The sequence below is a fragment of the Neopsephotus bourkii genome, unplaced genomic scaffold (genome assembly GCF_033783945.1).
Source record: "Neopsephotus bourkii isolate Nb327-2 ecotype Australia unplaced genomic scaffold, CSIRO-AGI_Nbou_v1 NB_1572, whole genome shotgun sequence".
NCBI classification, from domain to species: Eukaryota; Metazoa; Chordata; class Aves; order Psittaciformes; family Psittacidae; genus Neopsephotus; species Neopsephotus bourkii.
The window spans coordinates 7,257,588-7,268,249 of record NW_026902048.1 but is presented as its reverse complement, the minus strand read 5'-3'; the positions used below and the strand labels follow the sequence as shown (position 1 = coordinate 7,268,249).

The window sequence follows — 10,662 nt, the reverse complement described above, 5'->3', positions numbered from 1 at the left end:
ACTCTCCAGCCACGCACCGAGTTGTCCCCACCAGGCCGCTGCTGTCCCCACGCACCCCAGGCGAGGGGACCTGCACCCCACCGCTCGCCCCGACCCTTGAGACCCTGGAGCCTGAAGGGTGGCGGACACCAGACCCCGCACTGCCGGTCCCACGGCTGTGCCTGTGACCGCCCCGCTCGTGTCACAGTCGAGGTCGGTCTCCGGCTCCACGTACGCAGCCGCACTCTGCGTTTTGTCCTCTCCCGTTAAACACGATGCAAAACACGACGGCTGCGCGCGGTGACCCCGGTAACGGGAAGCAGCAGCCCCGTGGCGCCGTCGGTTCCCGTCCCAAGGCCACACCACGAGGGGGCGGAGCAAAACAGACAGCCCCCGAGCGAGCTCCAGCTACGACCGCGGCAGGACTCGAACCTGCAATCTTCTGATCCGAAGTCAGACGCCTTATCCATTAGGCCACGCGGCCGCCTCTGCGTCAGATTTCCTCCTCGCCGTACTCAGTCGACGCCCGGAGGACTGTACCATGAGCGCAGCCCGGTGGGGGGGGGGACGACGGGACGGGACGGGACGTCAGCGCGGCCGGAAGCTCCCACAGGCGCCGGGGTTTGGATCCGCCCCCTGGCCCGGTCGCGGACGGCGTGCGTCGGGAGCGGGTACGAGCGTGAGGAGCGGGGTGCGTGGTTGTGCGGGTACGGGTGTGCGGAGTGTGGGGGTGCTCGGTGTGTGTAGGGGGTATGGCTGTGTAACGGGGGTGCTCGGCTCTTTGTAGGGGGTATGGTTGTGTAAAGGGGGTGCTCGGCTGTATGAGAGGTGTGCATGGCTGAGTATGGGGGTGCTTGGTGTGTGTAGGGGTATGGCTGTGTAAAGGGGGTGCTCGGCTGTTTGTAGGGGGTATGGTTGCGTAACGGGGGTGCTCGGCTCTTTGTAGGGGGTATGGTTGTGTAAAGGGGGTGCTCGGCTGTATGAGAGGTGTGCATGGCTGAGTATGGGGGTGCTTGGTGTGTGTAGGGGTATGGCTGTGTAAAGGGGGTGCTCGGCTGTTTGTAGGGGGTATGGTTGCGTAACGGGGGTGCTCGGCTCTTTGTAGGGGGTATGGTTGTGTAAAGGGGGTGCTCGGCTGTATGAGAGGTGTGCATGGCTGAGTATGGGGGTGCTCGGCTGTTTGTAGGGGGTATGGCTGTGTAACGGGGGTGCTCGGCTGTGTGTAGGGGGTATGGCTGTGTAACGGGGGTGCTCGGCTGTGTGTAGGGGGTATGGCTGTGTAACGGGGGTGCTCAGCTATGTAAGGGGTGTGCATGGCTGAGTATGGGGGTGCTCTGCTGTGTGTAGGGGGTATGGCTGTGTAACGGGGGTGCTCGGCTGTGTGTAGGGGGTATGCCTGTCTAAAGGGGGTGCTCGGCTGTGTAAGGGGTGTGCATGGCTGAGTATGGGGGTGCTCGGCTGTGCAAGGGGGGTTATGGCGGTGTAAAGGGTGTGCATGGCTGAGAAATGGGTGTGCGCAGGTGTGTAAAGGGGTACATGGCTCAGTAAAGGGGTGCTCGGCTGTGTAAGGAGGGGTGTGGCTGTGCAAGGGGGTGCTCGGCTATGTAAGGAGCGTGCATGCAGGGACTTGTTGCACGGTGTGAATGCCCTGGGGAGGGGGATGTGCAGGGCAGCCCCGCAGCATCACTGCGCTCACCCTTCCCTGTTGCTCTCCCGCAGGTCCGGCCGGGGCAGGATGCGGCGCCTGCTGTGGAGGCGCTCAGTGCGGGGCTGTTGCGCCTCCAGCTCCTCTGCCCGCCGCCCGCTGCCGGAGGACGCCCCGGGGCAGACCCCGGGCAAGGACCAGCGGCGCATGAACCCCCTCAACATCCAGATGCTGTCCAGGAGCCTCCACGAGCAGATCTTCCGCGGGGCCCGTGTGCACCACTCCTCCGCGGACATCCAGAGGAGCGTGGAGCACCTGCAGCGCCACGACCTGTGGGGCAAGGAGACCTCCACGCTGCCCGACGTGGACCTGCGGCTGCCCCGCATGTACGGCGACAACATCGACGAGCACTTCCGCCTCCTGGCGCAGAAGCAGAGCTTGCCCTACCTGGAGGCGGCCAACGAGCTGCTGCGGTGCGAGCTGCCCCCTGTGCCCGAGCGGTGGGCATGGCAGCTCGGCTGGACCCGCTACGGCCCTGGGGGGCAGGAGGAAGCTGTGGAGTTCCCCGAGGAGCGGGCGGTGGTGTTGGACGTGGAGGTGTGCGTGGCTGATGGACACTGCCCGACGCTGGCCGTGGCGGTCTCACCGCACGCATGGTGAGATGTGTGGCCGGTGGTGATGCTGGGGGGACGCACACAGCTTTGGGGAGACCTCACAGCAGCCTTCCAGTGTCTGAAGGGGGCTGCAAGGATGCTGGAGAGGGGTCTTTCATTGGGGACTGTAGCGACAGGACAAGGGGTAACGGGTTCAAACTGAAACAGGGGAAGTTTAAGTTGGATGTAAGGAGGAAGTTCTTACTGTGAGGGTGGTGAGGCACTGGAATGGGTTTCCCAAGGACGTGGTGAATGCTCTGTCCCTGGCGGTGTTCAGGGACAGCTTGGGCAGAGTCTAGTGTAAAGTGCCCCTGCCCATGGTAAGGGGATTGGAACTGGATGATCTTAAGGCCCTTTCCAACCCTAACTGTTCTATGATTCCTGCAAACCACTGCTGGCTTGTGGGGATAACAGTGAAGCCTCAAAGTGTGGCTCTGGGGTGTGTGCTGTGTGTCCATGGGTCAGTCACCCCCCTGCCCTGGGTGGGATCCTGCTCTCAGTGGGTGCTTTTGGTCCAGGAAGCTCCTGCTTCATTCCTATGGGATGCAATGTGTCCCCCGCAGGTACTCGTGGTGCAGCCGGCGGCTGCTGGAGCAGCGCTACTCCTGGTCCAGCCACCTCACCCTGCCCGACCTCATTCCCCTGGAGAGCCCGGCAGGCGCTGGCTGTGCTGGCAGGCGGGACTGGCCGGAGAGAGTGGTGGTGGGGCACAACGTGGCCTTTGACCGGGCGTTCATCAAGGAGCAGTACCTCATCCAGGTAACTCTGTTCAGCTGCAGCTTGTCACCCTTTGCATTGCCTCTTTGGGGTTGTTTTGTTCCGCACAGATTCCCCAGGGTTGTGCTTCGCTTGTCCTGCAGAGCGGGCTGAGCTGGGGTCCCTTCATAGGGAGATATTCGTGCACCCCATAAGGTTGCTGGAGGCTGCAGGCGTGCAGATGGGGATGTGGCAGGAGCCTTTCTGCAGCTGGCAGCCTGCACTGGGGGTGCTCTTGGCTCTCAAAAGAGGGGTGCCTTGATGAAAGCAGGGTCTTGCAGGAAGAGAGCGGTGCTTGCTGGCAGCACGTTTCTCTTCCAGCATCTCCCAAACCATCTCTCTCCCCTCCCCGGTGCATTTGCAGGGCTCCCGGGTGCGCTTCCTGGACACCATGAGCATGCACATGGCCATCTCGGGGCTGACGGGCTTCCAGCGCAGCCTCTGGATGGCCGCCAAGCACGGCAAGAGGAAGGGGCTGCAGCAGGTCAAGCAGCACATCAAGAAAACACGCAGCAAAATGGAAGGGCCGGCTGTGAGTAAGGGAGCTGAGCCAGTGGCAGGGGCTGCTTGGTCCTGTAATGGGACCAGTCCCTTCTGTACTGGCAAAGAGGGAGCTGTTGGAGCAGCTCTGGTGGGTAAAGGTCTCTCAGGGCATTGTGGATGAGGAGGTCTTGGTTTAAAATGGGGCAGCAGCAGCAGCAGCATCCTTTGCCTGATGTCGTGTGGTCCTTGTCCTGCACTGTGTGCACAGATCACGTCGTGGGAGTGGGTGCACGTCAGCAGCATCAACAACCTGGCAGATGTGCACGCACTCTATGTCGGTGGGGAGCCGCTGGAGAAGGAGGCGCGGGAGGTCTTTGTGAAGGGGACCATGGCCGACATCAGGAATCACTTCCAGGTGGGGTGACCTTAGAGTCACAGAATGGGTTGGGTTAAGAGAGGACCTTAAGATCATGCAGTTCTAATGCCACGGGCAGGGACACCTCACACTAAACCATCTCACCCAAGGCTCTGTCCAACCTGGCCTTGAACACTGCCAGGGATGGAGCATTCAGAACTTCCTCTGGGCACCCATTCCAGTGCCTCACCACCCTAACAGGGAAGAATTTCCTCCTTATATCCAATCTAAACTTCCCCTGTTTCAGTTTTAACCCATTACCCCTTGTCCCATCACTACAGTCCCTAATGAAGAGTCCCTCCTCAGCATCCCTATAGCCCCCCTTCAGACACTGGAAGGCTGCTATGAGGTCTCCACGCAGCCTTCTCTTCTCCAGGCTGAACAGCACCAACTTTCTCAGCCTATCTTCATATGGGAGATGCTCCATCCCAACATCCCTATGGGCAGCAGGAGCAGGGTGGGAGGAGCTGATGGGGTCATTCCCATTTTGTTACCCTTTGTGTGCATGGAGCTGGGACCATCCCACAGCGCTGTGCCCTGCGCTGGCACAGGGGTGGCTGCGTTCCCTGCCCTCACCTGCCTGTGCCCGCAGGAGCTGATGTCCTACTGTGCCCGTGATGTCCAGGTCACCCATGAGGTGTTCCAGGAGCAGCTGCCGCTCTTCATGGAGAGGTGAGAACTGCCCAGCTCAGCCTGGTGGTGGTGGCCAAGGGGCTGCAGGGGGATCCCTCTGGGGTTGGGATACGGCTCCTCTGATCCTTGGAATGGTGGCAGGAGACTGGGGGCCCTGAACCCCTTTTCAGGAGGGACTTCAGATCCCTGTGTTGTAGGTGAGGAGGGGTAAACAGCAGCACAGAGTGGCTGCAGGAGGTGAGGCACCTCGGAGTGATGCAGCTTTGGGGTTATTGCACAGGGTGGGTGTTAGGGCAGCAGTGGATGTCCAGGGCAGGCAGGGTTAAAGAGAAGAGGATCGAGGGTTGTGTGGGGTGGAGGGACATTCATGTCTGTCATAGGGCAAATCCCCTCCAGCAGATGTCTAATTCCTTGCTACTTTGGGCTGTAGGTGCCCCCACCCTGTGACATTTGCAGGGATGCTGGAGATGGGGGTGTCCTACCTGCCGGTCAATGGGAACTGGAAGAGGTACCTGGATGATGCTCAGGGCATCTATGAGGAGCTGCAGAAGGAGATGAAGAAGTCCTTGATGAACCTGGCCAATGATGCCTGCCAGCTGCTGCATGAGGACAGGTACCCATGGGTGCAGGTCCTGCTGCTCACAGGATGGAGACCATGGGGGGCTATGTATCACAGTATGTATCACAGTATGTTAGAGATTGGAAGGGACCTCAAAAGATCATCTAGTCCAATCCCCCTGCTGGAGCAGGAACACCTAGATAAGGTTACACAGGAACGTGTCCAGGCGAGTTTTTAATGTCTCCAGAGAAGGAGACTCCACAATCTCCCTTGGCAGCCTGTTCCAGTGTTCTGTCACCCTCACTAAGAAGAAGTTTCTTCTCAAGTTTAAGTGGAATCTTTTGTGTTCCAGTTTGTACCCATTGCCCCTTGTCCTATCATTGTTTGCCACTGAGAAGAGCCTGGCTCCATCCTCGTGACACTCCCCCTTTATATATTTATATACACTAATAAGGGCACCCCTCAATCTCCTCCAAACTATAGAGACCCAGCTCCCTCAGTCTTTCCTCATAAGGGAGATGCTCCACTCCCTTAATCATGGGTGGGCACTGGGGATGGGAGCAGAGCTGCGTGGTGGCAGTGGTGTGTTGGCAGGTACAAGGATGACCCCTGGCTCTGGGATCTCGAGTGGGACACGCAGGAGTTTAAGCAGAAGAAGAATCCGGTGAAGAAGAAGAAGAAGAAGGATCAGGATCAGGATAACAACAGCAAAACCTCCCTGGCAGCGATGGGTGCAGAGGGGTCCATGCAGGACTGGCAGGAGGGTGAGCACAGGGGATGAGGGATGCTCAAGGGCCACCCTTCCATGAAGGGACGTGGTTTGCTGGTGCTGGTAGTGTGAAGCACCATGTGCCTGCTTCCCCGTGTGGGGCCACATAGCAGGGTGGCACAGTGGACTCTGCCAGCTCTTCCTCCTTGCCCCACCAGACCCTGGTCCCCCTGGCGAGGATGAGGAGCTGAAGGCTGCGAGCCAGGTGTGCCTGCAGCGCCTCAAGGAGACGGTCACACTGCAACCCAAGAGGCTGCAGCACCTGCCGGGACACCCGGGGTGAGTTGGGGGCCATGGGTATCCCCAAGGGGGATATCCCCTGTGTGCTCTGACCCATCCCTGCTGCTCCCCAGCTGGTACCGCAAGCTGTGCCTGCGCCTGGGGGAGCCGGGCTGGGTGCCGGGCCCCAGCCTCATCAGCCTGCAGATGAGGGTGACGCCGAAGCTGATGCGCCTGGTCTGGGATGGGTTCCCCCTCCATTACTCGGACAAGCACGGATGGGGCTACCTGGTGCCAGGGCGGCAGGACAACCTGCCAGCAGCCCCCTCGGAAGAGGAGGGTCCGTCCTGCCCGCACAGGTAAGGGGGAGGTAGCGGGGTGCCAAGGTGGGGCTGCCCCATGGAGCAGTTTGGGAGCGCCCTGAGTGCTTCCCTGGAGCTTTGGGACCTCTGTGTGTGCGAACTCTGCCCTCTCCCGTGCCAGGGTGATTGAGAGCCTGTACAGGCAGCACTGCCTGGAGAAAGGCAAGGAGCAGCCGCAGGGGCTGCAGGCTGCTATGGAGGATGAGCTGCTGGTGATGGATGACAGCACGATATGGCAGAAGGTGAAGGAAGGGATGGAGGGAATAGGAAGGAGATACGAGGCTGCCCTTTTTCCTGTGTGTGCATGTAAAAACCAGCCCCATGTGTGGCTCTAGGGGCTGGAAGTAGATTTCCTTTAATACGTGTAAAATCACCATAGAGCTGGTGCTTGACTTGGCTTCCCCATGGTCTGTCTGCTGCAGGCAGAGGAGCTGAGCCAGCTGGAGGTGGACGTGGAGGAGAAAACGGGTAGAGCAGACCAGAGCCTGGGGGAGGTAAAGGGGCTTTCCTGTGGGATGTGGTGATGGATTGGTCCCTCTTTCCTCTGATCCCCGCTCCTGCCATGCCCGGGAGTGTTCCCAGCATCACCTCGCATCGCTGGTTGCAGGAGGAGGTGCCTGAGCCGGCGCAGCCGAGGAGCCAGCCCTCGTACCACCACGGCAATGGTCCCTACAACGACGTCAACATCCCCGGCTGCTGGTTCTTCAAGCTGCCTCACAAGGTAAGCAGTCCTGCTGCATAGCCGTGTCCCTTTGCCTGTCACTGCAGCTCTCCCGGGACCCCTGTGGTCTTGTCCCATGGGTGGTGGAAATGCATCTCTGTAGCTGGAGTGGGAGGATGCACAGACCCTTGCTGGTGGCATCCTGAGCCCTGGCTCCTCTTTTGCTGCTAAAGGACGGGAATGAGAACAACGTGGGCAGCCCTTTTGCCAAGGACTTCCTGCCGCAGATGGAGGACGGCACCCTGCGGGCTGCTGTGGGCCGCACGCACGGGACCAGGGCCCTGGAGATCAACAAAATGATCTCGTTCTGGAGGAACGCTCACAAGCGGATCAGGTGAGAGCTGCCTTCATCCCTGTGGATAGAGGCTGCGCTGTGGCCAGGGGAGGTGCTGTGGGTCTCAGCATCTCACCTGCTGCGTGTCCCCCCAAGTTCGCAGATGGTGGTGTGGCTGAAGAAGGGGGATCTGCCTCGCGTGGTGACCAGGTATGGGGGGGAACAGCCCTGGCTGGGACCGTGGTCCCCTCTGCCCTGCTCTGGGAGGGCTGTGGCAGGGTGATGCTCACCCTCACCTCTGTGCCAGGCATCCTGACTATAATGAAGAGGATGATTACGGAGCCATCCTGCCGCAGGTGGTGACCGCAGGGACCATCACCCGCCGGGCGGTGGAGCCCACGTGGCTGACGGCCAGCAACGCTCGGGTACAGCTCCGGTCCTTGCGGGCTGATGTGGGGATCTGTGTGTTGGAATGGTGGGAAATGAGCTGGGGCTGGGTGCTGGGGTTTGAGGTGCTGGGGCCCTTCTCTTGCTGATGTCCTTTGGCTTTGGGAGAGGGGAAGGAGTCAGCAGAGGCTTCAGAGCTTCACTGCTTGGTAAAAGAAGAAAGCACTAAAGCACTGGTCTGTGTCTTTCCCCAGCCCCCTCTTCTTCCACAAGCCCGGGGCAGTAATCAAGTGGGTGATGCCTCCCTTTGACTTCGGGAGCACAATTCAGGCGCATGGGGGATGCTGATGATGAGGACAGAGCCATGCAGGGGTTGTGCTGAGCCAGGGGCTGTGTCCCGCAGGCCGACCGGGTGGGCAGCGAGCTCAAAGCCATGGTCCAGGTGCCTCCTGGCTACTCCCTGGTGGGCGCAGACGTGGACTCGCAGGAGCTGTGGATCGCTGCTGTGCTGGGGGAAGCGCACTTCGCGGGCATGCACGGTGAGACCCGGCTGGCGCTGGCTGTGGGGTGACCCCCGAGCCTGGCCCCGTTCGGTGCCCAAGCCCTGCTCTGCTCCCCACAGGCTGCACGGCCTTCGGGTGGATGACTCTGCAGGGCAAGAAGAGCAACGGCACGGACCTGCACAGCAAAACTGCCGCCACGGTGGGCATCAGCCGGGAGCACGCCAAGGTCTTCAACTACGGGCGCATCTATGGGGCCGGGCAGCCCTTTGCCGAGCGGCTGCTGATGCAGTTCAACCATCGGCTCACGCAGCAGCAGGCGCGGGAGAAGGCTCAGCAGATGTATGCGGTCACCAAGGGTGTCCGGAGGTGGGTGCTGCCCCCGGGGGTGAGCAGGGATGGGGATGGTGGTGGTGTTCCCATGGGATACCATAGGGCGCTCGTCCCTTGCAGGTTTCACCTCTCTGAGGATGGGGAGTGGCTGGTGAATAAGCTGGAGCTGGCTGTGGACAGGGCAGAGGATGGATCGGTGTCGGCACAGGATGTCCAGCGCATCCAGAAGGAAGCCACAAAGGGGTGAGATGCTAGGGTCATGCACAGCTCTGGTGTGAGGCGGAGGGAGCTGCAGCCCCATGGGCAGAGGAGGGAAATGGGGCTGGATGGTCCTGATCCTCTCTTCCTGCTGCCCAGGGCAGAGCAGGTTTGATCTGGGACTTTCAATCCAGTGAGCAGCAGGAGGCTGCTCCAAACTGGGGGCAGTGTTTGAGGTTCTCAAATGGGGCCTGCAGCCTCCGGCCATGCTCCCAGCACCGCTCCCCCTCTGCCCTGCCAGGTCCCGGAGGAAGAAGTGGAACGTGGTGGAGCAGCGAGTGTGGGCTGGAGGCACGGAGTCGGAGATGTTCAACAAGCTGGAGAGCATCGCCCTGTCCCCTTCCCCACAGACCCCGGTGCTGGGCTGTCACATCAGCAGGGCTCTGGAGCCTGCCGTGGCCAAGGGGGAGGTAAGGATGTGGCTCTGTGCTGCTGAGTGATGAGATGTTCAGGCCTTCTTGGATGCTGCAGACCCAGAAGGCTCTCAGAGCCATGCAGGAAACCCATTGCCCCTTTTGTCTGCATGCCAGCAACAACCCTGAGATTAACAGACTTCTCACAGGAGATCTCCTTTATCTGGACCCCAGTGCTGTCTTAGCATCCGTGTGTTTCCTTTCACCAGTTTCTGACCAGCAGAGTGAACTGGGTGGTGCAGAGCTCTGCTGTTGACTACCTGCACCTCATGCTGGTCGCCATGAAGTGGCTCTTTGAGGAGTTCGACATCAACGGGCGCTTCTGCATCAGCATCCACGACGAGGTGCGCTACCTGGTGCAGGAGCAGGATCGGTACCGGGCAGCCCTGGCCCTGCAGATCACCAACCTGCTCACGAGGTGAGATGTGACCCTGGGGATGAGCGCTGGGGTGGCAGCAGAGGCTGTGCCTGCAGCAGGCTGGTGCAGAGGAGCTTGCTTCTGCTTAAGGGACGTTGGCAGCGCTGCAGGTTGTAATTCCTTCATGTGGGATGTGAGTGGCTATCGATGGAGCTCGGCTTCCTTTTCCAGGGATAATGTGCTGGCAGGAGGGGGATAGCGTTGGCTTTTGGCTCCTGCAGGGATGGGGTCTGTCATTCTGCTCTGCTGGGATGCGAGCACATCACCTGCTCCCATCAGGTCTGTGGCCATTGCATGGCAGCAGCCCTTGGCCTTGACTGAACTCCCATCCCTTGTCTCCCCCTGGCCTTCAGGCAATGGCTTCTCTGCTGTGAGCACCAGCACTGATGCCTCTTCTACAGCATAGAGTGTTCCTGCTGCTTCCCTGCCCCATGCAAAGATAAGCTCTTGACCTCAAATGGCTCTCTTCAGTCGCCTCTGGCACAGCCAAATCCCCTTCCCAGCGCTGTGGGGGGTGTTTGGTTATATGGGAGCTGGCCCAAGCCTGGCTGTTTTCTCCTGTGTGAGGCAGGGACAGAGCAAGCAGCCTTCCTGTGCCAGTGCAGCGGGCACAGCGGGGCAGACACCCCCAGGTTCCTGCCGTTGTGCCAGCTCCTGCAAGCACAGGGCTTCCTGCTGGGAAAACCCAGCCTGTGCTCGGCCTGGAGGATTAGCCAGCAGCGAGGGCTGGGCTCTTCCTGCTCTATGAGGAGGCTCAAAGAGCAGTGACTCTGTTCCTCCCACAGCCACTGTAGCACTACTTGACCCTCCTGCTACCCAGTGCTTAAAAGCACCTTGTTTTGCAGCTCCTGAGTGACGTGGGCACACAGTAACCTGCCCAGTGAA

General features: G+C 60.3%; 1 protein-coding gene and 1 non-coding gene across 2 annotated transcripts in view; one reads left to right on the top strand and one right to left on the bottom strand.

The window, feature by feature from the left end:
• Positions 1-390: 390 nt before the first annotated feature.
• TRNAR-UCG (transfer RNA arginine (anticodon UCG)) lies at positions 391-463 on the bottom strand. The gene has a single exon. It is a non-coding gene; the product is annotated as a tRNA-Arg (tRNA).
• Positions 464-1,714: 1,251 nt separating this feature from the next.
• POLG (DNA polymerase gamma, catalytic subunit) overlaps positions 1,715-10,662 on the top strand; it is a 10,529-nt gene continuing 1,581 nt past the window's right edge. Inside the window, exons 1-20 of the mRNA XM_061371351.1 lie at positions 1,715-2,280; positions 2,841-3,036; positions 3,398-3,565; positions 3,785-3,931; positions 4,524-4,603; positions 4,995-5,177; positions 5,718-5,887; positions 6,051-6,171; positions 6,246-6,470; positions 6,595-6,715; positions 6,896-6,967; positions 7,081-7,194; positions 7,368-7,528; positions 7,625-7,678; positions 7,776-7,893; positions 8,259-8,394; positions 8,478-8,724; positions 8,809-8,931; positions 9,188-9,356; positions 9,569-9,777. Coding sequence (XP_061227335.1) covers positions 1,715-2,280; positions 2,841-3,036; positions 3,398-3,565; positions 3,785-3,931; positions 4,524-4,603; positions 4,995-5,177; positions 5,718-5,887; positions 6,051-6,171; positions 6,246-6,470; positions 6,595-6,715; positions 6,896-6,967; positions 7,081-7,194; positions 7,368-7,528; positions 7,625-7,678; positions 7,776-7,893; positions 8,259-8,394; positions 8,478-8,724; positions 8,809-8,931; positions 9,188-9,356; positions 9,569-9,777 — 3,380 coding nt within the window. The remainder of the gene's footprint in view (positions 2,281-2,840; positions 3,037-3,397; positions 3,566-3,784; positions 3,932-4,523; positions 4,604-4,994; positions 5,178-5,717; positions 5,888-6,050; positions 6,172-6,245; positions 6,471-6,594; positions 6,716-6,895; positions 6,968-7,080; positions 7,195-7,367; positions 7,529-7,624; positions 7,679-7,775; positions 7,894-8,258; positions 8,395-8,477; positions 8,725-8,808; positions 8,932-9,187; positions 9,357-9,568; positions 9,778-10,662) is intronic.